General features: G+C 38.3%; 1 protein-coding gene across 6 annotated transcripts in view; it reads right to left on the bottom strand.

The window, feature by feature from the left end:
- The window catches only part of LOC129765203 (aldehyde dehydrogenase, dimeric NADP-preferring-like), a 57,307-nt gene extending 33,994 nt beyond the window's left edge, over positions 1-23,313 (bottom strand). For 2 of the 6 annotated variants that reach the window (XR_008741405.1, XM_055765233.1), the window contains exons 1-2: positions 22,761-23,312; positions 21,096-21,448 (exon numbers count right to left, since the gene is read on the bottom strand). Coding sequence is in view for 4 of the 6 variants with exons in the window: in XM_055765233.1 (XP_055621208.1) it covers positions 21,096-21,408 (313 nt within the window). In the remaining 2 variants the exon portion in view is untranslated. Of the gene's footprint in view, positions 1-9,271; positions 9,410-21,095; positions 21,449-22,760 lie in introns of those variants that run through there. The other 4 variants (XM_055765234.1, XM_055765235.1, XM_055765232.1 and 1 more) reach the window with 3 other exon arrangements.
- Positions 23,314-23,775: the final 462 nt, after the last annotated feature.

Raw genomic sequence — 23,775 nt, 5'->3', positions numbered from 1 at the left:
CAGGAGGCCTATTCAAAGATACTAATTTGTGTGCTATCCACGCAAAACGCGTCACATCATGCCCAAGGACATTCAGCTGGCCCGTCGAATCCAAGGAGAGCGTGCTGTATTAGCTTAGCATATAATCAACGGCCCTTTTCAGGGCTCCAAATTTGATGAATTAGAGTTCAGGAAAGTTTTTTGCAGGCCAAACTGAAACGAGAATTTTTGTTTGGATGGCATACAGCATCGAGAAAATTCCAAAATCCGGATTTTTAGCGTTACGTTATTTATGCACGACGCCTGAGGACATCGACAAGACAACATCGTTACTGAACGAGCTGAACGGCGAGGGATCGAGGGATTCATTACCTGGCCTGACCTGACCTGAAATGCAATCAGTTGGTTTTAACTGTGAGGGAGCGCAGAAAAGCCGATGGATCAGAAGAAGAAGAGAAGGTGACCAAGAGAGTATCAGCATCGAATTACGGTTCCTCGGGAAGACATAGAAGCAGCCGCCACACACACACACATACACACGCGCAACTCTTTTCGTTTGCTGGTTATCGAGAAGAAACCTGGAAAGAAATGATCGTTGCTGAAAAATAATCTGCCAGTTCCCCTTGGAATTGAAAATTAAATTCAAGAGAGTTTATTTTAATGTTTTCTATCCATACAATACTGCGACCACATACATTTGGTTTTGTGATTTGTCAGTCAAGTGCAGCTTCTGAAGATTATTCTTCACAACAAGGTTTTTTGTATCCAATGTTGGATGCATAAAACCATGAGCCTCCAACGTAACGCTCTCGTTTTTGAAGTCCCCCAAATATTCATTTATCCATTCATTCAGAATGGATTTAGATTCAACTTCAAACAAATGATCTCTAAATTAACGATAGTCCTACGTCACCCTTGCGGTTATACCATAGATATAACCCACTTCCTGTTTTTTTTTCAAAACCACGAGTACTAAGTTTTCTAAATTGGAACCATTCCATAAAACAATGCGCTTTTCAGGGCCATTAAACCTTCCAAAAAAGAGTTTAGGAAATACAGTTCAATGCTTTCTAAAACATTATCCAAAATAATAATAAAACACAAATTGATTTTTTCATAATTTGTTTGCCAGGATCTGATGAGTATGTGAATTTGGCAGTTGTTCTGAGCTTATTGATAGTTGGGGACTTTCCTGATTATTCAATTTTCACCAATTCTTAAATTGTTTCCAGATTGAAAGTACAGTAATTTACAATTAGTTCGACATTTAGCTAATTGGACGGACATGTAATGCGACATATTTAGTTGGACTTTTTTGTAAACATAGAGATCCAAATTATGACCCCACATTGAAAGTCGACACTGTACCACTGTCATCGCAAATGTTCAATTACAGGTTAAAATTACCTCCAATCCGACACTGAGTGGTGGTAATACGACGTGCCATTGTATGTAATTTACTGTACAACATGTCACAAGCTGGATGGGAAGAAATTTTCCAACTATGAAAGCTGTGACGAGTGGCAAACGCAATCGCTAAACAGGAAGGTTTACCCGAACAAGATGGGGATATCGAGTGATAACAAAACAATAAACTTTTTAGATTGAAGATAATTTTGTGATCCTGAAAAGGACCCTTTTTAGCCTGCATGTGAATCCAACGAGCGAACAAATCGTAATGAATGTATTTTTTTGTCATCGCTGCCTTTTAACGCTCATTCGTTCGTCTCGTTGGACTCGCCCCTTTGGCTGAGTCTGCCGATTTGTCTCTATCCTGTGAGTGTGTACCGCTAGAGTACAAAACGCGCGGACCTCAAAAAATATCTCTTTTTCTTTCAAACCGTAAACCCGTTTGGTTGTACGGCATCGTTTAACATCGCATCGCATCACATCATAAAAAGAAAACAAGCAGCAACGTGGACTGTGGACGTAACAAAGGAGGACAAGTTAAGGGAAAGGCAAAGTCCCACTCGAACCGTGCAGGTGTGCAGTTCCCCGTAGGTGTATCCGCCAATTGCTCCGCAAGGGTAACTAGGTCGAACGGATTGGTGCCGGAGCACCAGTATACCTAACAGCGATTATAGAGTTTCGGCCGTCGGAGTGCTCGAGTTGGCTTGCAAAAATGCTCACGACAATCAGAAAACACGCATCAAGAAGAGAGCTTCGGTTCGGCGCTGATCAAGGCAACAACTAGTTTCAGCGAGTGGCAAACGCAATCGCAAAACGGCAGCAGGTAGAAGAAAGAAAAAGTTTGTTTATACAGACTGCTTTGGTGGCAAAACCAGCCACCGTAAAACACGGCGCTTTTCAGGGCCATTAAACCTTTCAAAGAAGAGTTATTAAAAGTTTTTCCCAATACCAATGCATTCTAAAGTGACATAATATGACATACATTCAGCTCGCTCAGTCCGAAGACATCAGTCGCAAATTTGTTCGCGTCTATCATATAGTGGAGATTATACCGTTATCAGTGGCTGGTGGCCTCAATCTTCCGCTTCCGTTCAACTCCCGAACTTGCCTCCCAGTCCTACTGATCCCGCTCCCGCTCAACAATCGACGTCGTCCTCCCCCTCAGTTGTTTCCTCTCCTCGTGTCAAGGTCTATCCAGACGATGCACCTGGAGCTGGTCCATGGGTTGTTTTTTTCCGGCCCAAACCTAAAGGAAAATCTATTAATGTCATTCAGGTTTCGAAAGATCTGGCAAGATTTTATTCCTCCGTGGTCGAAATCTCTAAGGTTAGGCCGAACAAACTGCGTGTTGTCGTGAGTGATCGGAAACACGCAAATGCAATTGTGATCGACGAGAGGTTCACCCTAGAGTATCGTGTCTACGTGCCCTCCCATGACGTAGAAATCTCGGGGGTGGTAACTGAAACGGGTCTGACGTGCCAATTGATAAAATAAGGAGTTGGTAAATTCAAAAGACTCCCTTTGGTGGGCGTTAAAATTTTGGACAGTCGCCAACTAGGTAAAGTATCCCAAGAAGAGGGAAAAACGAAATTCACGCCGTCAGACTCGTTTCGAGTAACTTTTGCTGGTTCGGCCCAGCCAAAGCCCATGACTTGCAACAAATGCAAGTCAGTTGGTCACACTTCAGATTATTGTGCCAACAAGGAGCGCTGTGCAACTTGCGGAGAGCAACATGTGGGGGAATCCTGCAGTGCGACTGAGCATAAGTGTCCATATTGCGGGGGATCCCCACACGTGCTCTCAGCTTGTGAAACTTACAAGAGTCGCTGGGAGAAACAGAAGCGCTCTTTGAAGGAACGCTCAAAACGCACTTTTGCGGATATTTTAAAGGGCGCTTCTCCACTTGCCCAACAACAATCAATCAACACTCAAAATGTCTTCGCCACGTTGCCCGTTGACGAAATGGAAGCGGACACAGCTAACGGGGGCACACCGTTCATTTTCCAAGGGAATCCCCGGCGCAAAAATGTGACCACTCCCAAAGTTCAAGGACAAGCCCCACCGGTTATACCCCCTGTTAGCATGTCTAAAAAATCGAGTGCAGCGGACAAGCAAAATCAGGTTCAATTTTGTCGGTAGCAAGAACTGCTTTCTTTGGTTGATAAAGTCTGCTTCATTTAATATTGGAACAAATTCTTTTGCTCATTGTGGCGCTCCTAGTGGACGGATTTGGAAACTTTTTTCACCCACGTGTCGGGAAATTCATTACCTTTCACCATGTATTTATGTCATAACACCAAACGATAGCATTTTGTAAACAACCGCCATGGAAGCCGAACGGAGAGATAAAATTGTGCACAGTTTTCTTGAAAATCCATTGTTGTCGGCATCTAAGCTAGCTAAACAGCTTAAAATGCCCAGAAATACCGTATGGCGTGTTATCAAGCAGTACAAGGAAACATTGACGACGGCTCGGAAGCCGCATTCGAAGCGTCGGAGTGGAACTGTCGACCGGAAACTGCGTGGGAAAGTCATCAAGGCCGTCAAGAGGAATCCCAATCTTTCAGACCGCGATTTGCCCAATAAGTTCCAGGCCGCTCACAGTACGGTGCGACGAGTTCGTCTCCGGGAAGGAATAAGGTCATTCCGAGCCAGCAAACAGCCAAATCGGACGCTGAAGCAGAACAATGTGGCCAGAATCCGTGCCTGAAAGCTGTACGACCAAGTGCTGACCAAGTTCGACGGATGTATTCTGATGGACGATGAGACCTACGTAAAGGCGGACTTTGGGCAAATCCCAGGTCAAAAATTTTATTTGGCGACGGCTCGGGGGGATGTACCTGCAAAATTTAAGTTCGTGTTTGCGGATAAATTCGCCCGCAAGTACATGATTTGGCAGGGGATATGCAGTTGTGTACAGAAAACCAAAGTCTTTCTCACTGACAAGACAATGACATCAGAAGTCTACAAAAAAGAGTGCCTACAGAAACGGATTCTGCCGTTTATTCGTGCCCACGACCGTCCAGTAATGTTTTGGCCGGACCTCGCAAGCTGCCATTACAGCAAAACGGTTATGGAATGGTACGCAACGAACGGAGTCAGCGTAATACCGAAGGACCTCAACCCCCCAAACTGCCCCCAGTTCCGGCCGATAGAGAAATACTGGGCAATCACGAAGCGGAGGCTTAAGGCAAAGGGAAAACTTGTTAGGAACATGACTCAAATGAAGAACTGGTGGAATCAAATCGCCAAAACGGTGGACGAAAAGGGTGTGCGCCGCCTAATGTGCCGTATTACGGGAAAAGTACGAGAATTTCTTCGAAATAGCAATGAATAATTTTTTAAATGTGATTTTTAAATGCACCGTTTTTAACGTTTTTAGCAGAAATTTTCGTAATGGTGAGTATGTATCGAAAGAGCTATCCTCTAGGATGCTAATTTAGTTAAATCACATAAATTTACTGCAGGGGAAAACGTTTTCTTACCGCATCCGAAGGACACTGTCTTTACTTGTGAAAAAGTAAACAAACTTTCAGGATACTAAATTTTAATAAAAATTAATAATTGTGTGCAAAATTTATCTTCCAAACGGTTGGAAAATGAGTTTCCCTTATGCAGTGAAAAAAACTTTGCTGTAGCTTAAGCTGAATTTAACTTATAAGTGTTTTTCTGTGACCTTGTTTCATGCATTATCAGGAGCCATCAGTCGGAGAAAATGAAACCTGCTACGTGGCTGTGGAGTTTGCGGATGTGTTCGATTACGCTGCGGGTGGAAGCCGTCGAAGGCGAAAGAGTATTCAAAGCTGGACATCTTTTAAAAGTTGGTGTTGAAGAAGTTCACGATGAAGGCTTCAGTATTTTCTCGTTTCACACTTTTTCAAAAGTGTGATTGATTAGAAGCCAGATCTTTTTATTTTAGGTATTTTATGAACACTAAGCGGATATTTTTATATCAAATTTCATTAATTCGGTTTACCTCTCTCGCAGGTAGATTGACAGAGGGTGTACTTCAACGGCTTTTTTTCACTACTAAATGACAATAAATTTCGGTTCGGAGCATCGAAACAGCTAAGAAAAACTATTTTTCAACAATTTACACTAATTGTAAAATAACACACGGTACAAGTTTTCGAGAAATCAGTATATTAATTATAGAGAAAATATGCAACGGTTTGTTTACATATTTTTCACTCACACGCGAAACTTTCATAGGTGGCGACACCGTACCTTCGATGACGCGAATTCTGCAAAAATGGTTACTAATTTGATATTCAAAGTATTACCAATCGCTAATCACAACTTCTTCCCATCTTTCTGGCAATTCGTTAGAGGCGAATGAACCGCAAAGTTTAAAGCCTCTTAAAAACAAAGAATCAATAAATCAATCTGACAATAGCCGGTTTGTCAGCTAACCACGAATCGATCCAATTTTTGACTTCATCGAAATTGGAGAAGTACTGGTCAACCAGGCCATGTTGCATCGATCAAAAAGGTAGAAATCGGACAGAGCAATGTCTGGAGTATACGGCGGATAGGATAGGACCTCCCATTTCAGTGTTTCTAAGTATGTTTTGACCGATTTCGAGACCATTGGCCGAGCATTGTCGTGCTATAACTTTATCGAGTCTTTGCTCGTATTGTGGCCGTTTTTCCTGAAGTACACGGCTCAAACGCATCAATTGTCGTCGGTAGAGGTCCCCCGTAATGGTTTCATTCGGATTTAGCAACTCATAGTACACCACACCCAGTTGGTCCCACCAAATAGACAGCATAACCTTCTGGCCAAGAATATTCCGCGCGGCCGTCGATGTTAATGCATGGCCGGGGTATTCATACGTTGCCCGACGTTTAGGATTGTCGTGATGGACCCACTTTTCATCGCCAGTAACGATTCGATGCAAAAAACCCCTTTCTTTTATGTCGTTGCAGCAATTGTTCGCACGTGAGGAAACGGTGTTCGACGTATCGTGGTTTCATTTCATACGGCACCCAATGTCCTATCCTTCGGATCATTCCCATTGCTTTCAAACGATCGATTATGGATTGGGGAGCTACTCCAAGTGTATCTGCAAGTTCTTTGTGATGGATCTTGATCGGCTCCAATTCTTCATCTTCAAACTTTTTGGAGGTCCGGAACGTTCTTCGTCTTCCAAGTCAAAATAAGCGCTTTTAAAGCGTGCAAACCACGTCTGACACGATCGCTCAGTTGGAGCATTGTGACCATAAACCATAAACATAAACCAAAATGCGATGATTTTCCACAGCTTTTTTCTTCATATTGATGTAATGAAGTAACACTCCCCGAAAAAACACTCTCGTTGGTACGAAATTCGACATATTCGAAGTGGCAAAAAACTATGTTGTTTACGCTTCAACTTTTTGACATATACTGAAAAAGGCGCGCAATGGCAGTAGCTTTCCAATGAATGTCTGGAAATTTGATTCACTGGAATAATAATCAAGTTACGCCATCTATTGTAAAACCGAAGATACTTACCGGTACACCTAATACATGAACTGAAAAGTCCCAGGATTCGAAAATCGAAAATTAAATCGAAAAAAATAGGCATTTTTTTACATTTCCATAGTGGGAGTGATAGTTCTGTCCAATTAGCGGCCAGTCCCATTACAGGGAATTTAGTATCGGGTTGTTCTAGGGTACCACCATTAACTTGCTGATACGGAGTATTACGTTGTTCACATTCTTCTGTTATATTCAAAAAAAATTATAGGAGGTTGTGTTCAAGACGTACAACTAAGAATCCAAATAAATTAATGCCTTATTATAACTTATTGAATAATTTGGTAATAATAATAATTTTAATAATTTTTGGTGCACAACCTTAACACCTGCTTCACCATAGCGTCAGTTCAATGCATTGATGCAATGTCAAAGTCACACAAGATGTCACACACAAATATACATATATCGATGGCTTGAAGCAACTAAAGATACGCACACTTATCTATGTTTTGCGCTCTTCTCAACAGAAGCCCTTTTTGTTAATATTGCTAGTCTAGATTAGTTTAGCTATCATCCTTTGTGAAGAGAGTTTTCCTACCGTCATGCGAAACCGAATCACTGACAAAATTCCAGAGCATTTATTTTCTTGGTGAGCTGATGATAGCAAAGCTTGATGATTCCCTCAAAATTCCTGGATAGCAAAATTCCCTGATAGCTCAAAACATTAATGCAATGGCGTCAGTTTGATGCAATGATTGCAATGCCAGAGACATCAGCGAGTGAGTAATTTGGTCGCGTCCACAGCTCAGTTGTTTCGTATCTAGAACGATACTGAAAGTTTGCCTTTCCTTCCTTTCCTTGTTGAATTAAGGAGACTTTAAACTTCTTCAGTTCATTCGTCTCTAGCCTTCAAAAAGGTCCTTGGAAAACTCTCATCCATTGCCTTGAGAAAACCATTCGATCCCTCGCCACTCAGCTTGCCCAGCAATGGTGTTGTTCAGTCGGTGTCCTCACGAAGAATGAAGTTTGCCTCAGAAAGATCCACTGTTTATACTCTAGGCAAATATTCCCCTTCGTTCTTCTTCTTTTCCTTTGTTCAGGTAGACTTTACATCTTAGGATTTCCCCTTCTTCTTCTTCTTTTTTTTGGCTTTAAGAGGGTTTAAACTTTTCAGTTCATTCGCCTCTAGATTTCCCCTTCGTTGCTCGTCAATAAGTTGCTCGTTATTGACCGTTCTGTTCGGGAAAGCACAGAAATGTACAGAACAAATGTATGAGGAAATGGGAATGCTTCCAATTTCCATCAATTTAAACCATATACAGACTATGGGATTGTAATGTATAGCATATCAAACAAATCTTAGGGAATTTCCGATTCGTTTCGTATGTAAACCACCAAATTTCCGTTCACAGCAAAAATAGTTATTAATGTTAACTTTATTTCATAAAAACGTGACCTGTTTTCTGATTTGGCACCCTTAATGAAAGACGTAGTTCTACGTCAAAACAATAACAGTCTGTCAATTAAAAAAAGTTTTTTGATTCGATTGTATACAGGGTTTGATTATACAGTGAAAAGAAATTGTAGACTGTATATAATCGAGTCCGCCCTGTAGTACAATCGGCCAGAAAATTAGTAATCAAAAAGCGATAACAAGTAATCCGTAATGATGACAGTGCTGTAAATAACGTCATAACGTCGTCTATGTGGTCTTATTATTCATTGGCGACATTCTGCTTTATTATATTTTTTGCTCTTATATGTGAAATCATAGATACAAGTATTGTAGCCAAAACTGGTGACAACGTTTGCACCGAACAACGGTGCGTTATAATGTCGAATCAAATCACTATCCTCCAATTTATATAGACTTCGCACCCTAGTTATAATTAGAACGGCAGCTAGTTTTTTTTCCAAATGCCGTTAACGCTATCAGCTTCAAACTAAATTTAAAACGATGCAGCAAAAAACCACGACCAATGTACCAGAGACGGCAAACGCATCCCGCGGAAACGCTGATCATATCGAACAATATACATTACAATAATCTCCAAAAAAAAATTTACAATAATTTTTTGAATGATTAAACATTGTTTCAGATGTCAATCTTTAACTAAATGAATTCGAACAATTTAACAACCTTCAATCATGATTGTTCAAAACATTCTATCATCTTTGTGTTTTGTGTTGTATGCAAATATCGGCACTTGTGGTTGAAAAAACGTGCGCTTTGTCAACCGGATCATCGCAACATACAACAGTTCTTACTCCATGCGTATTGTTATATATTTGCTATTTGTTTTTGTTTCCTCCCGTAATGCGCGTCCACATTTGGGTCGCTATATAACATTAGAACCACTAACAATCATCAACTTCACAATCACCAGAACTTTATCACATTAAGTTTCATTCACATACCTAACTTCTTAGAATAACCGTTCTCTTGGTAATAAAATAACAATTATTGCACTTTGGAAAGTTTACCCAGCTGTGAAAGAACGACCGTGATCTACACCCGCGTATGATATCTGCGCCAACCGAAACTCGACTGTGGAGGCATCAACGCGCTACATCATATTATTCATATAAAATAGAATTTTCGTCTTGTGTGCGTAATGTCGGACAGCAATTATTTTGAATTATCTTTTGTACACTGCACACGAGTGTTGGAAAAGTAATTGAGCCGACTGTGCTGTGTGAATGTGAACGGAGTTGCTTCCCATATTAAGTGTCAAAACATTGTATGCATTTATAGACTGAGCACGGCGGGAAAGTTAACCCACGAAGAGACTGATATTTTCTGTCAGAGAAATTTTTAAATTTGAATTACAGTTGTATACGGTTGTGCCAAACTCCCATGAATACTCCCGTTAGATACGGTATTTCTGCTCTAATGATTACATGCTGGAAAATTTTTCTTGAATATTTAACACAAGCCGTTCTAATAATATGGAACATTAAAATCACCAAACAGTTATTGCTCACACACAAATATATTTACAAACATATATTGTAAGAGAATATTTTTGAAAGCTATTTGGAATTTATTTTTATCGATACTTGTAATGTACAATAAACAGATATCAACTTCGTCATAGTGAATTTTTCCTCTAAGTAATAAATAATTTCGAACACTCACGTTTTCTTCTGAACATACATTCGCGATCGATGATAGATGACACCATTCTAATTTCAATAAGTCTAGGTCTCTTTCCATTTATTCGTCAACATGGTGATCCTGTCATATTTGGCCAGATAGCCAGATGATAAATTTATCAAAAACCATCCATAAAATGTATATAAACAATGTGAAGAACTAGTGTGAATGAAAAATGAACTTATTTACAATTTTTTTGTTCTAATTTGATATGTGTTTTTTTCGGAGTCAGTCTGACTGGACGTGCAAGCTTAATTTCAAAAATCTCGATAGTTCACATCGTAAAGAGTACCAGGTAAATTTTCTAAATTATCCATTCCATAAACTTCACCAAATATTAGGCTGTCAATAAAGTCCTGCGGTATTTTTTTTGAATTTTCATTTGTTCATAAAATTAGTTACAATCATCTGTTTTAAGTCAAATATGCGCTGTTTTGTTCGATGACTTGTCCCAACGAGATGCCAACTTCATAATACCCCTGTTATAGAAGCTCGCTTCCTTATTGGCAAAAAACTCGGATAGCCAATTTTCACAGGCCTCTTTTGTGGCTAACTTCTGACTACCTAGCTCGTTCGCCATGGACAAAAACAGGTGGTAGTCACTTGGTGCAAGATCCGGACTATACGACGGATGCAAAAGAACCTCCCATCCGAGCTCCCGGAGCTTCTGGCGCGTCACCAAAGAAGTGTGTGGACTGGCGTTGTCCTGATGGAAGACAATGCGGCCTCTGTTTATCAAAGATGGCCTCTTCTTCATGAGTGCTACCTTCAAGCGGTCCAGTTGTTGGCAGTACAGGTCCGAATTGAGCGTTTGGCCATAGGGAAGCAGCTCATAATAGATTATTCCTTGACAATTCCACCAAACACACAGCAGAACCTTCCTGGCCGTTAATGAGGGCTTGGCCACCGTCTGAGCCGCTTCAGCGGGCTTCGACCACGACCGCTTGCGCTTCACGTTGTCGTAAGTGACCCACTTTTCATCGCCAGTCACCATCCGCTTCAGAAACGGGTCGATGTTGTTGCGATTCAGCAGCGATTCACATGCGTCGATACGGTCAAATATGTTTTTTTGCGTCAACGTGTGTGGCACCCATACATCGAGCTTCTCTGTGAATCCAAGCTTCTTCAAATGGTTAATAACGGTTTGATGACTTATCCCCAGCTCTTGGTCGATGCTACGGCTGCTACTATGCCGGTCTTTCTCGGCTAATTCAGCGATTTTGTCGCAATTTTCGACGACAGGCCTTCCGGAGCGTTGCGCATCTTCGACGACCTCTACACCAGAACGAAAACGTTGAAACCATAGTTGTGCGGTGGTAATGGAAACTGTATCGGGTCCGTGCACAAATTTTATTGGCAGCTTGAGATGCATTTTTGCCTTTGTCATAGTAGTACTGTAAAATATGTCGGATTTTCTCTTTATTTTGCTCCATATTTGCGACACTATAACTCACGAACGACTTAACCAAACAAAACACTGTCAAGGACTATATTAGGATTTCCCCTTCTTCTTCTTCTTTTTTTTGGCTTTAAGAGGGTTTAAACTTTTCAGTTCATTCGCCTCTAGATTTCCCCTTCGTTGCTCGTCAATAAGTTGCTCGTTATTGACCGTTCTGTTCGGGAAAGCACAGAAATGTACAGAACAAATGTATGAGGAAATGGGAATGCTTCCAATTTTCATCAATTTAAACCATATACAGACTATGGGATTGTAATGTATAGCATATCAAACAAATCTTAGGGAATTTCCGATTCGTTTCGTATGTAAACCACCAAATTTCCGTTCACGGCAAAAATAGTTATTAATGTTAACTTTATTTCATAAAAACGTGACCTGTTTTCTGATTTGGCACCCTTAATGAAAGACGTAGTTCTACGTCAAAACAATAACAGTCTGTCAATTAAAAAAAGTTTTTTGATTCGATTGTATACAGGGTTTGATTATACAGTGAAAAGAAATTGTAGACTGTATATAATTAAGTCCGCCCTGTAGTACAATCGGCCAGAAAATTAGTAATCAAAAAGCGATAACAAGTAATCCGTAATGATAACAGTGCTGTAAATAACGTCATAACGTCGTCTATGTGGTCTTATTATTCCTTGGCGACATTCTGCTTTATTATATTTTTTGCTCTTATATGTGAAATCATAGATACAAGTATTGTAGCCAAAACTGGTGACAACGTTTGCACCGAACAACGGTGCGTTATAATGTCGAACCAAATCACTATCCTCCAATTTATATAGACTTCGCACCCTAGTTATAATTAGAACGGCAGCTAGTTTTTTTTCCAAATGCCGTTAACACTATCAGCTTCAAACTAAATTTAAAACGATGCAGCAAAAAACCACGACCAATGTACCAGAGACGGCAAACGCATCCCGCGGAAACGCTGATCATATCGAACAATATACATTACAATAATCTCCAAAAAAAAATTTACAATAATTTTTTGAATGATTAAACATTGTTTCAGATGTCAATCTTTAACTAAATGAATTCGAACAATTTAACAACCTTCAATCATGATTGTTCAAAACATTCTATCATCTTTGTGTTTTGTGTTGTATGCAAATATCGGCACTTGTGGTTGAAAAAACGTGCGCTTTGTCAACCGGATCATCGCAACATACAACAGTTCTTACTCCATGCGTATTGTTATATATTTGCTATTTGTTTTTGTTTCCTCCCGTAATGCGCGTCCACATTTGGGTCGCTATATAACATTAGAACCACTAACAATCATCAACTTCACAATCACCAGAACTTTATCACATTAAGTTTCATTCACATACCTAACTTCTTAGAATAACCGTTCTCTTGGTAATAAAATAACAATTATTGCACTTTGGAAAGTTTACCCAGGACTGTATTATAGCGCGCAAAAATACCTTTCTAACAAGCTATAGTATGACTCGATACAATGAATACAACTAGAACTACGCGCTTACAACGACACCTCGCGGAAATACCGCAGGACTTTTTTGACAGCCTAATACTATCGTAGTGCCCTATTGCATTTGCTCTATCCGCTACTTTGAACATCATGAGCTTCATCTCAGTATCTATCAATCAAATGAATATAATTTTGAGTAATAATTCGTGATTAACCATTATAGGCGGGAGGCGATCTGGCGTAGTGGTAACATCCATACCTCTCACGCAGAGATCACGAGTTCAATTCTCACTCCCGACATTCTTCCAAAAATGGAAGTAAAAGTGACGAACCAGCCGAAATGTGCTGAAAATCACTATAATAGAGAAAAAAAAACCAGGCGTTGGTTGGTTGTCATACAGATGGTGTCACTATTAAACAACTCATGTGTTAGTTATGCTACTTCTGCAATGTTCAAAATAATAAAAAAATCTCAATTTCTGAATTTTACGTAAAATCAATGGATTTCTTTTTCTCTCAACCTAATATATAAATAATCAATATTACATCGAAGAGTTACATCCAGCATTCATTCAATTCAGTGCCGACACTCTCCGAGCGATAAGACCGGCGCAAAAAAGACGAAATTTCAGTGTCAATCCCCACGACGAGGCCCAACATGTTAATGCCGAAATATTGCAAATTAAATAGTTAGAAATAAACAACTCAATAGTTACAAAAAGTAAACAGAACATCACGAGCGTTCATTTTGGACCCCTCCTAAAACCATTATGTCTGAAAGCAGAACTTTGCCTAACGATATGAAAATGTTGCAGGAAAGCTTTTCTGTTGAGCTTTGTCTGAAATTCTTGCAAAAGCTTCATGCGCTGTGCCTGTGCGATGTTCACGAGATGTGTTTGTTTTATTGTAATTACTAATCAAGATTTAACCCTTTCACTACGGCAGTGTGCTCCGTCGGAGTGCTACCGCTGAACGGAGCACTGCGTCGAATTTCGCGGACATCGTAGCTGAATTTAGATAAACAAAACGCAAAGTAAAAAGTGGTGGAAACATATTTTGTTGCAGTAGAAAATAACGCTTTCTCTGCGGCGGGAAAAATAAACACAGCTTTAAGAACAAAATTATCAATGAAAATCAAACTATCTGTATCAAATGAATATTCTAAGGGTGCTCATACACTGTTTGACCAAAGCCAAATATTTGACTCTTTTTGACAGATAAAATTTGGTCAACGTGTACGATCAAATATTTTCTACACAAAACACGACAAGCAAATATTCAATTATTGGATGCCTAAAATATTTTTTTAGTCTGTTCTTCGAACCTGTCGGTACATGGTTAGGTTACCTTGAATATTTCAGTTGATTTTTTTCCATGTTCGGTGTTTGATATTGTTTACTACTGTTGAAAATTGAAGAGTGGCAAACAAAATAGTGTTTGTACAAATATCAAATCAAATCTTATCTGTCAAAAAATATCAAATATTTGACCTCCGGGCAAACAGTGTACGGCCACCTTAAGTAAAAGTGTAACGAGTTTTTTCGTGAGCGAAAACAATGTCTAGTAATGATTTTTTTCGCGTTTTTCAGGAGCCATTATTGGGAGAAAACGCAACATGCAATGTATTTGTGGGCCTAGGAGATATTTTTAATTTCACTGCCGGAGGAAGTCGTTTGGTCGTCGAGGGTAATTTTACATACCTGATGGAAAGAAATGCAACGCGTTGATATGAAGATTTCAGGTACGGTTGTTTATCAACGGCTCAATCTCTATCTTGAGCCGTTAAAGCTATTTGAGGTATTTGAAGTTGGTGTTACGTTCGGACAAAATGTTGTCACATTAACATTTAATGATCGCTCGTGCTATGTTGTGGATGGAACGTCTGACATGGTTACAATCTTCGCTATGATCATCTCTCTGGTGTACATAAAGTCAATCCCAAAATTGAGTATATACATTGGAGTGCCAATAGAAATGGCCACCTCGAATTTTCAAAGCGAACTTGATTAAAAATGTTGATTCCCACGTAAAACTACCCTATGCAAAATATCAGCTCAATCGGACTTCATTAACTAGTGTCGCACAGCCGTCAAAGTTTGAGTTTTTTGAAAACCGAAAAATCACCCAAGGGAGGAGCAAAGGAAATCGGGGGTTTCGAAAATTTTTTAATTTTTCATTTTTGAAAAACTCCGATTTCCGATTTTTTGATTTTCAGAAAACTTTAATTTTGACACCTGCTATTATAAATGTAGCCCGAATGAGCTAATATTTTGCATAGGGTATTTTATCGATATGACGATTTTCATTGGCACTCTAAACCATATATTTTGCCTCGTATTCCGAAAAATCATCCTAGAGTGTCGATTTTTGACAAAAAAAAAATTTGAGATGACACTAGTTCTCGACGTTTCATGCAATTTCAAGACATTTGGCATCAGAATTTTTTTTTCGAAAACCCCGATTTCCCCGATTTTCTCAAACTGTGCGACACTAGTAAATGAAGTCCGATTGAGCTGATATTTTGAATAGTGTAGTTTTTCGTGGGAATCAACATTTTTAATCAAGTTCGCTTTGAAAATTCGAAGGTCATTTTTTCCATACATCCATTGGCACTCTAATACTCATACTACTTGACGATACTCTCTCTTTATTTGGTGCTTTCGATGCATATTAATAACACACACATTTAACCAACTATGCGCACAAGAAAATTTCGCGAAAAGTTTATTTATTAAAATTAGTTTAGTTCTAAAATTAGTTATATGTTTATTTATTGAAATTATTTATTTATTTATTCATTTATTATTATTATTATTTATTCCAAAAAATTAAAAGAATAATTTTTCAAGCAATTGAGTGAGCGCCTTACATTTCTCCGAACAAATTAACCTTTTTAGTAAGATCTTTGCGAATTAGCGTACTTTGTTCGTCAGTTTGAGACGTCAGCACCGAACCACTGCTTGGGCAGTGTTGGTTTTTGTTTTTTGTAGATGTTTGAAAAAGTTTTAATCAAAATGGCAAGTAAGAACAAAGAAATACCTGTCGGAAGAACCCATTCTACAGTGAAGAAAATCATAAACAAGCAGAAATACGAAGGAACCATGGATATTCTCCCGGTTAGAGGACGCAAACAGATCCTATCTTCTGATGATGAACGAGTGCAAGCATTGCGAAAGAACCCTAAAACAAACACTCCTGAATCGACTACCGAAGTAGCCGGAATCATTGAAAGACCTGTCAGCTCAGACACTGTCCGGAGAGCAGCATACAGGAACAATCTAAGAGGTCGTGTTGGCCGTAAAAAGTATTTCATCTCAAAGGTGAACATGAAACAAACGACTACAGATTGCTAAGGCATATATACACAGACTTAAGGAGTTCTGGAACAAGGTCTTTTATACGGACGTGCCGGAAACCACTCTCTTCGGATGAAAGACATATGGTGTGCCAGGAGCGGTGCTCCATCAGGAACCATGGAGTTTAACGATTCGGCGATAGACAAGATGGCTTAATTGATCTTCCAAAAACGTAACCTGCAGTTTGCCGTTTAGAAATTGGGTCTCCCTCGTGATTACTGCTTTCAACAGAATAATAACCCGAAGCAATCTGACCTTATACCTGCTCTATAATGTCCCAATCAACTCAAAACATCTCTGCAATCACCAGACTTGAACACTATTGAGTATCTATGATGAACTATCTGAGGAATAAAATTCAGGGAACAAAGCGGAACTCAAAACGACGATTACGGGGATCTGGGAGGCACTTCCATCTACAGTGAATAGAAATCTCGTCTCGGCGCTTGCAGGAAGTGCTGGACGCCAAAAAAGGCCATACCAAATACTAGGGGATTGATTTTTGTTTTCTGTTAACATTTCTGAACTGATTTAAATTTTCTTTTTTAAAAAAAAACTTGAATTGTACACTCAATTTTGCCACGTCTTAATTGGAGATTTTTGTTTGTATTTTAAACATGAAGTAGAAATATGACCATTTTAATTTTAATTAATTTTGATATAATTAAAATAATTAAATAATTAAAATGGATCGATTGTACGTTGATTTAAATGCGACTCATATTTAATTATATAGTTTTTAACCCCGAAAAACTCAAAAATAACAAATCAGCACGAAGTATATACTCATTTCTGGGATTGACTGTATATACAGGTCGGACTCGATTATATACAGGCTCGATTATATGTGATTCGATTATATAAAATTTTGGACGTTTTCACTTCCAAAATGTTATTAAAATCCATTAATTTAGATGTTCCACTACTATATCCTGTACTAAATTTTATCAGCTTTCAAATAAAAGCAACAGAATCGTCTTTCGTAGCGTACTTTGTAATGTAGAGCCTGTTTGAGGCAACAGAGTCCGAAACAAAAAAAAAGTTCTATAACTCTGTCATTGTTGAAATTCGAACATATGCGTAGAATGATTTTTTTCATCAAATATGATCGTCTATCACCCCCCTGAGAGAATCTGGATAAATTAATTTTTTTCATGTGAGAAAAGTATTTTCTGACTTCAAGGGGATGAATAAAAAATAAAATTCCTCCTTTATATTAAAAAAAAATACAAGCAAAAAAAAACAAAGAAAATTTTTTTTTTGATTCGATTATATACAGGATTAGATTATATACAGTGGAAAGAAATCAGAAACTGTATATAATCGAGTCCGCGCTGTATAACAAAACGGTTTCGCATTGCGTTAATCCATTGACTTTTGAAAGTAGCAGAACCTTATTATTTAAATTTTATTTAATTTATTTAGTTTTTCATTGATGTATTTTGTGTGGGTAAAACTCAACATATTATGTGGACCGATTAATATAAAATTTGACACAAATTTTCAGTGCTGATGACAATACAATGATGTGCATTCTGTATCATGTAATGTGGGAATTCCTCCGGGGGAACACTTAGCTACAAACTGCACCAACCCGTTGGCTGTTAGATTAAAAACATGTTACCTGGATGCAATCGCGGCTTCCAAAATGGCCGCCGTAACAAAATAAGGAATTACGTATCATTTACAATCCCGTCGAAATGGTTGTCAAATGGAAGAGGTTGGCTAGTAGAACGCAGCACATTGCGGAAAACCGTCCCACGCCGCCGTAGTGGCGCGATCTGAATTGGGCGACGTCCCGTCGGAAGCGGCGGTTTTTTTTATCTGTATTATAGTGACTTTCAACTCATTTGGCTGGTTCGTCACTTTTACTTCCATTTTTGGAAGAATTTCGGGAGTGAGAATTGAACTCGTGACCTTTAGCGTGAGAGGCATAGATGTTACTACTACGCCAGATCGCCTCCACTCAGCGGCGATCTCTCTCATATATTCCACTGATTTCCCAGTTATTTTGAAACATAGCATACTATCCTTCAGTAAGGTTCGACCGAGCTTTAGCGAGCGTCGGTCGACATACGTTTGCCTGGTGCATAACATTTGCCCGGTTGATTTTTATTTTTAAATATATAATTAATTGCAATTCAAAACTATTGTACCATGGTCTGAAGAAATTTCCACACTTATAGGTATTTTGTTTTGGATATTTAGCTATTTTCGAAAATGTTTAGTTAATCATTACCGTTAATCAATAATTAACCAATAGTGTTTTTTCAGCGTCGAAATATTTATAGTAGGTTTTGTGATATTATGCTTTTTTTCTCTGTGGTTTTTTTCTGTTGGTCTTATTTCCTTCAAGATTTTTTCCGAGAATCGAAAATAATATAGGTCGAACTCGATGATTTTAGACTCGATTATATACAGTGTAAAAAATTTAAAAAAATATTTCAAATGTGGCTTATTTCAAGAAAAAATATAGTATTTCAACATTAAAGTGAAGTTGACTACAATAAGTACAGTGGATAAAATATCAAAAATTGTTATGTACAAACTTGCAATACAGTGTATCAATATCTTTGACACCTACTGTGTACACCTAGCTGGCCTTCTGTTGAAATTGTAAATAAAAGCAAAAAAGCAACCTACAAAGAGCCGCTCGATGTAAATTTGATTGATGGGGTTCTGAGAAAATATTGAATCCGCCATTTTGTAGTGGCTACCATCTTAGATTTGCATTTTTTATAAATAACTGTATTCTACTTGCCAAGCCCTTTCATTTGATACCCATATTGATGGGGTTGTGAAAAAAAATATATCTAGCACCATCCTGGGTGACGGACATTTTGGGTTTACATTTTTCATAAATAACTATAATATTGATGGGGTTGTGAAAAAAATATATTTGCCCCCATCTTGTGGTGGCGGTCATTTTGGATTTGCATTTTTCATAAATAACTGTATTCTGCTAGTCAAACTCTTTCATTTGATACCCATATTGATGGGGTTCTGAGAAAATATGTAATCCGCTATTTTGTAGTGACCGCCATCTTAGATTTTCAATTTTTCATAAATAGCTGTATTCTACTCGCCAAGCCCTTTCATTTGATACCCATACTGATGGGGTTGTGAAAAAAAATATATATAGCACCATCCTGTGGTGGCGGACATTTTGGGTTTACATTTTTCATAAATAACTGTGTTCTACTTGTCAAGCCCCTCCATTTGATACTCATATTGATGGGGTTCTGAGAAAATATGAAATCCGCCATCTTGGATTTGCATTTTTCATGAATAACTGCATTCTACTAGTCAAGTCCTTTCATTTGATCCCCATATTAGCTATTCAATATGGAATTATTATACAAATTATTCAAAATTTTCGAAAATTAAATAGAAAATACTCCGGACAATCGAGTCTAAATTTCCAGATAATCGAATCCCGGATAATCGAGTCTCCGGATAATCGAGTCCGACCTGTATAAAAATATATATATACAAAAAAGCAAGTTAATGTTAATGAATTTTATAAAACCCACTTTTTATGTGTATTTTTTCAATAATACAATTTTTGTAACCTAATCAGTTATTGGCGTTCTTTATTATTTTTTCAAATGTACCCAAATCCATCCGCATTTTTAGCATATGCTCACAAAATTTGCTCCGCACTCAAACGGTTAAGTAGCTGAATCAAACATAAAATTCTTCTTTTGTGAACGAACCCTTGAAAGATTTTAATTGCCTGTTAATGTCAAAATCTTCCAGTCGGCAGGCTATGCACATTTTAGTGACCAAATTTGAGTCAAAATTTTCGCTGTTGGATGTTCTCGTGCCTTCGTGCCCCGCACGAGGCAACGGAAATATCGCAGCCGCAAGTGAATCCATCCGAAATGACCCAAATCAGTCAATTGCACGGGGTTCTCGAGAATTGGCATCCCTCATTGTGGCGTATTTGGCGGAAAGATCTTCGATTACATCCTTACAAGGCCAAATTGACTCAAGAACTAAAGTCACTTAATCATATGACGCGCCCAAACTTCTCCGATTGGGCTCTAGCGAATCTTGAAGAAAATGATTATTTTCATCACAAAATCATCTTCAGCGACAAGGCTCATTTCTGGCTTTGTCAACAAGCAAAATATGCGAACACAATTACATTCGCAAAAAAAATTTGAACTACAGCATTTTAACTCAAGGTCTGAAAAAACTGTGTTTCATTAAAAAAAGTTGACAAGTACTTAATGAAGGGCCCGTTATATAAAACGATTAAAAACATTTTTTTGACTCGATTATATACAGCGAAAAGAATTTGGAAAGTGTATATAATCGAGTCTGCTCTGTATGTCGTTTTTTTCCTCTAGGCATATGTAAATCTTGTTGTATAAAAGTATAATATAATCCCTTAAAAGAAGCATGTTTGCAACGCAAGCTTTACCCGTTCGTCCTTTTTTTATTCTTATGCCTGTCAGAAAAGCATGAAACACGGCAACGAACAAAATCAGTATTTTTTTTCAAACTAGAACAATAAAAATTGGCGAAAAGAGTGATGTGGTAACTGCTCGATCGTTCAGTATATTATCTATAGCATTTCCATTATTGTTGTCTATTATGGTTTTATACATTTGAACCTTTACCTTAAAATTATTCCCAACTATCTTATTCATTGAATATTTCCTCTCAGGCATATCGTTCACAAATGTTTGAACATTACAGGAAATATTAATTATGTACATGTAAACAATCTCTGGGCATTCAACTCACGTGAAGCATGAGTAGAATCCACGTAAAAAACCACATCGATAAACTAGGGCAGCATAATATTAACAGACGGAACTTACCTCCATCGCTTTCAATGTCAATCACTATGTTCTGAGCTTTTTCATTCCGATCATCGCTTGCTCCACCTTCGTTACTGGCCGTAGCAGTGAAGGCTGAGCTATGTTGCGGTTCGAATGTAGTGTACCTTAATCTTTCATTGTCCTCCAACTGATCAATGTCAACGCTAAGAATGCTACTAACGGCGCTTCCAATCCCCGAGCTTTTTTCGTTTTCTTCTGTTGGAACCAAACCGAAAGGAGTCTTCGATTGATCGCGTGGTGCATCTGAGACAACTGATTTTGGCATCTCGCCGAATAGATGTGTTTCATCCATCAGTGAAATTACTTTATATTTGACGAGGATTTTTCGAAATCTGAAAATAGAAAAAAAAGATACAACTGTTTTATGTGGATAAACTTTATCGAAAGTTTGCATTTCTAATTCTCATCTTAGTTAGTTTCAATGATATTTCATCATGCCTTGCTAAGAAAAGTAGAAATATCTAACTGGTAAGAAAACTTCTGGAAATAATTTTCGAAAGATGTTTAATCAAAACTGTTTTCCTCTGGATGACGACTTCATTTGATAGAAAAAACTAATGCCAATACAACCACCGGGTTAAACCTGTTTCCAGTCGGAATACTCGTCATCCTCTTTTTTTCTTCCCGTCATCCTCCGTCGCTGCCTAAACTTATATCTGCGCTAATCAGATAATCAAATTTGAATATTATCATTGTATAGAGCAGAGAATGTGTATACAAACCTATCTCTACCTCCACGGAACTAAAAATGAAACATTTTTTGTCGTGCTTCAAAGTTTTGTTTCGTGCTTCTTGTGGAACAAAACGCATATTACGCATATTACGCATATTTGGCCATTAGGTCCTAATTTTTGATAATGTTTGGCATGGAATGTCCTCCAACTGATAAAAGTCATTTTACTTTCACTGAAACTCCAACGGTTACAACATCCGAATATTATTTAATTCTGATAGAGAAACAATAAAAACATGAAAGCGAACCGACGCGAAACAAACTAGAGCGGTTACAAAACACTTTTTTTTGTTTGTTTTCGGTATTGAGATATTGCCAGTGGACCATTTCGGAACTGTCCCCTGGCGGAAATTTAATGGCAATTTGAATGTACTCAGAAGGGCAAACTAACAATAATAATATGATATCTGCAGATCGATGATGAAGTTGAAGGCAAAAAAAGCTCATTCACTCCCTATTATTAGAATAGAACAGAACGAACATAGGATGGAATTAACATCTTAGTTTACTGGATCAAGTTACGCATTGGAATTATGTTCTCATTCAGTCACGGAACGCATGAGAAGTATCGTTTCGAAGACATCTCCCAGCGAAGGCAATCACAACAACTGAATGTTAATTTAAAACTTATCATGCGGAAATAGTTTTCGCGCCATGGATAATAATTTATATAAAGCCAGAATCGTTTTTCCCAAAACTGAATCATATCTCATCTTATAAAATTTCAACCAACCTATACCATCATAATAGTTCGTTGTAATTGAAACTGTTTCCTGATGTCATATTTTTAGAGACAGTATTTTGTTTCACGTGTTAATTTAGCATCCAGTATGTTAACCTTCTAACTCCTGCACATAAGGTATGCGGAAATTCAACAAGTGCCATAAAAGTAATAACATTCAGTAACTCACGCCTTTGTTACTTTCTATCCTTTGCTATTCAATCGATAGACCGGGCCGTGTTTACGACAAACGCAGTATTCCTCAGTTGTGTTCTCTGTTTATTTATCTATCAATATTATCCAACTGCTTCGTGCCGTATGTATTTAATGCATTTCACCTTTGCTGCCCCTCTTACGGCTAATATTCTCAGCCAGAGAAAACGTCTACAAGGAACCTTCTTTAAGTAAGTTTGAAGTTGAATCACACTTTAATCACAGGTTCCTCTTCATAAATCCAAATTTCCATATGCACCATGTGAACAATTGACGTTAGTTTACATACACTTATTATCGCATAATATTTGTATCTTTCTGTTGTCACAAAAATAAGAACAAATAGTCACTCGTCATTTGCGAAATTCTGAATCACCTACGAAATGTTTTACTATAAAACACTATTTTTATTCAGTATTTTTGTTAAAACGCGAGCATTCTCTAATAGATCCGCTCAAACAGAAAACAACAATCCTTCATTCTCACGGAACACCGCGCGCGTTTCTAAGATGCGCACGAAAAAATGTGAGACAATCTGAATCTATCGAGACCCTAACTGATACTGATGCTTCACACCCGTCGAACCCGTCGACAGGGCACATGGGGAAAGAAATTCAAGTCCAATGTTATCCGTCGCTGTCGTGGTCGTTTGCTGCTTTGTATACGCAGCTCGAGGTTTGACGAATGCGTGGCGGCGACCAGGTATGACGACGCAGCCGCGAATTCAAATCACTCAAAAGTCATTTATAGTTCTCTCCCAATGTGTCCGTTCGGTATGGTAAAGCCAAAAACTTTACACCTTTTTTTCATTTTGGACAGAACGAAAGGCAATTTCATACTCCTGACGTTCAACAAGTATGAGATGACCACGTGTTTTCTTCGCTTCTACGCTTCTTTGTCTATACGTGTTGCTGCTTCAATAATCATTATCAGTAGAGCAGGTAAACCAGGCGCGTTCTAGTGTGAAATTCACTCAACGAACATGCATACGA

This window comes from Toxorhynchites rutilus, chromosome 2 (assembly GCF_029784135.1).
Source record: "Toxorhynchites rutilus septentrionalis strain SRP chromosome 2, ASM2978413v1, whole genome shotgun sequence".
NCBI lineage: Eukaryota > Metazoa > Arthropoda > Insecta > Diptera > Culicidae > Toxorhynchites > Toxorhynchites rutilus.
The sequence above is the reverse complement of the archived record's forward strand: the minus strand, read 5'-3'. Positions and strand labels throughout refer to the sequence as shown.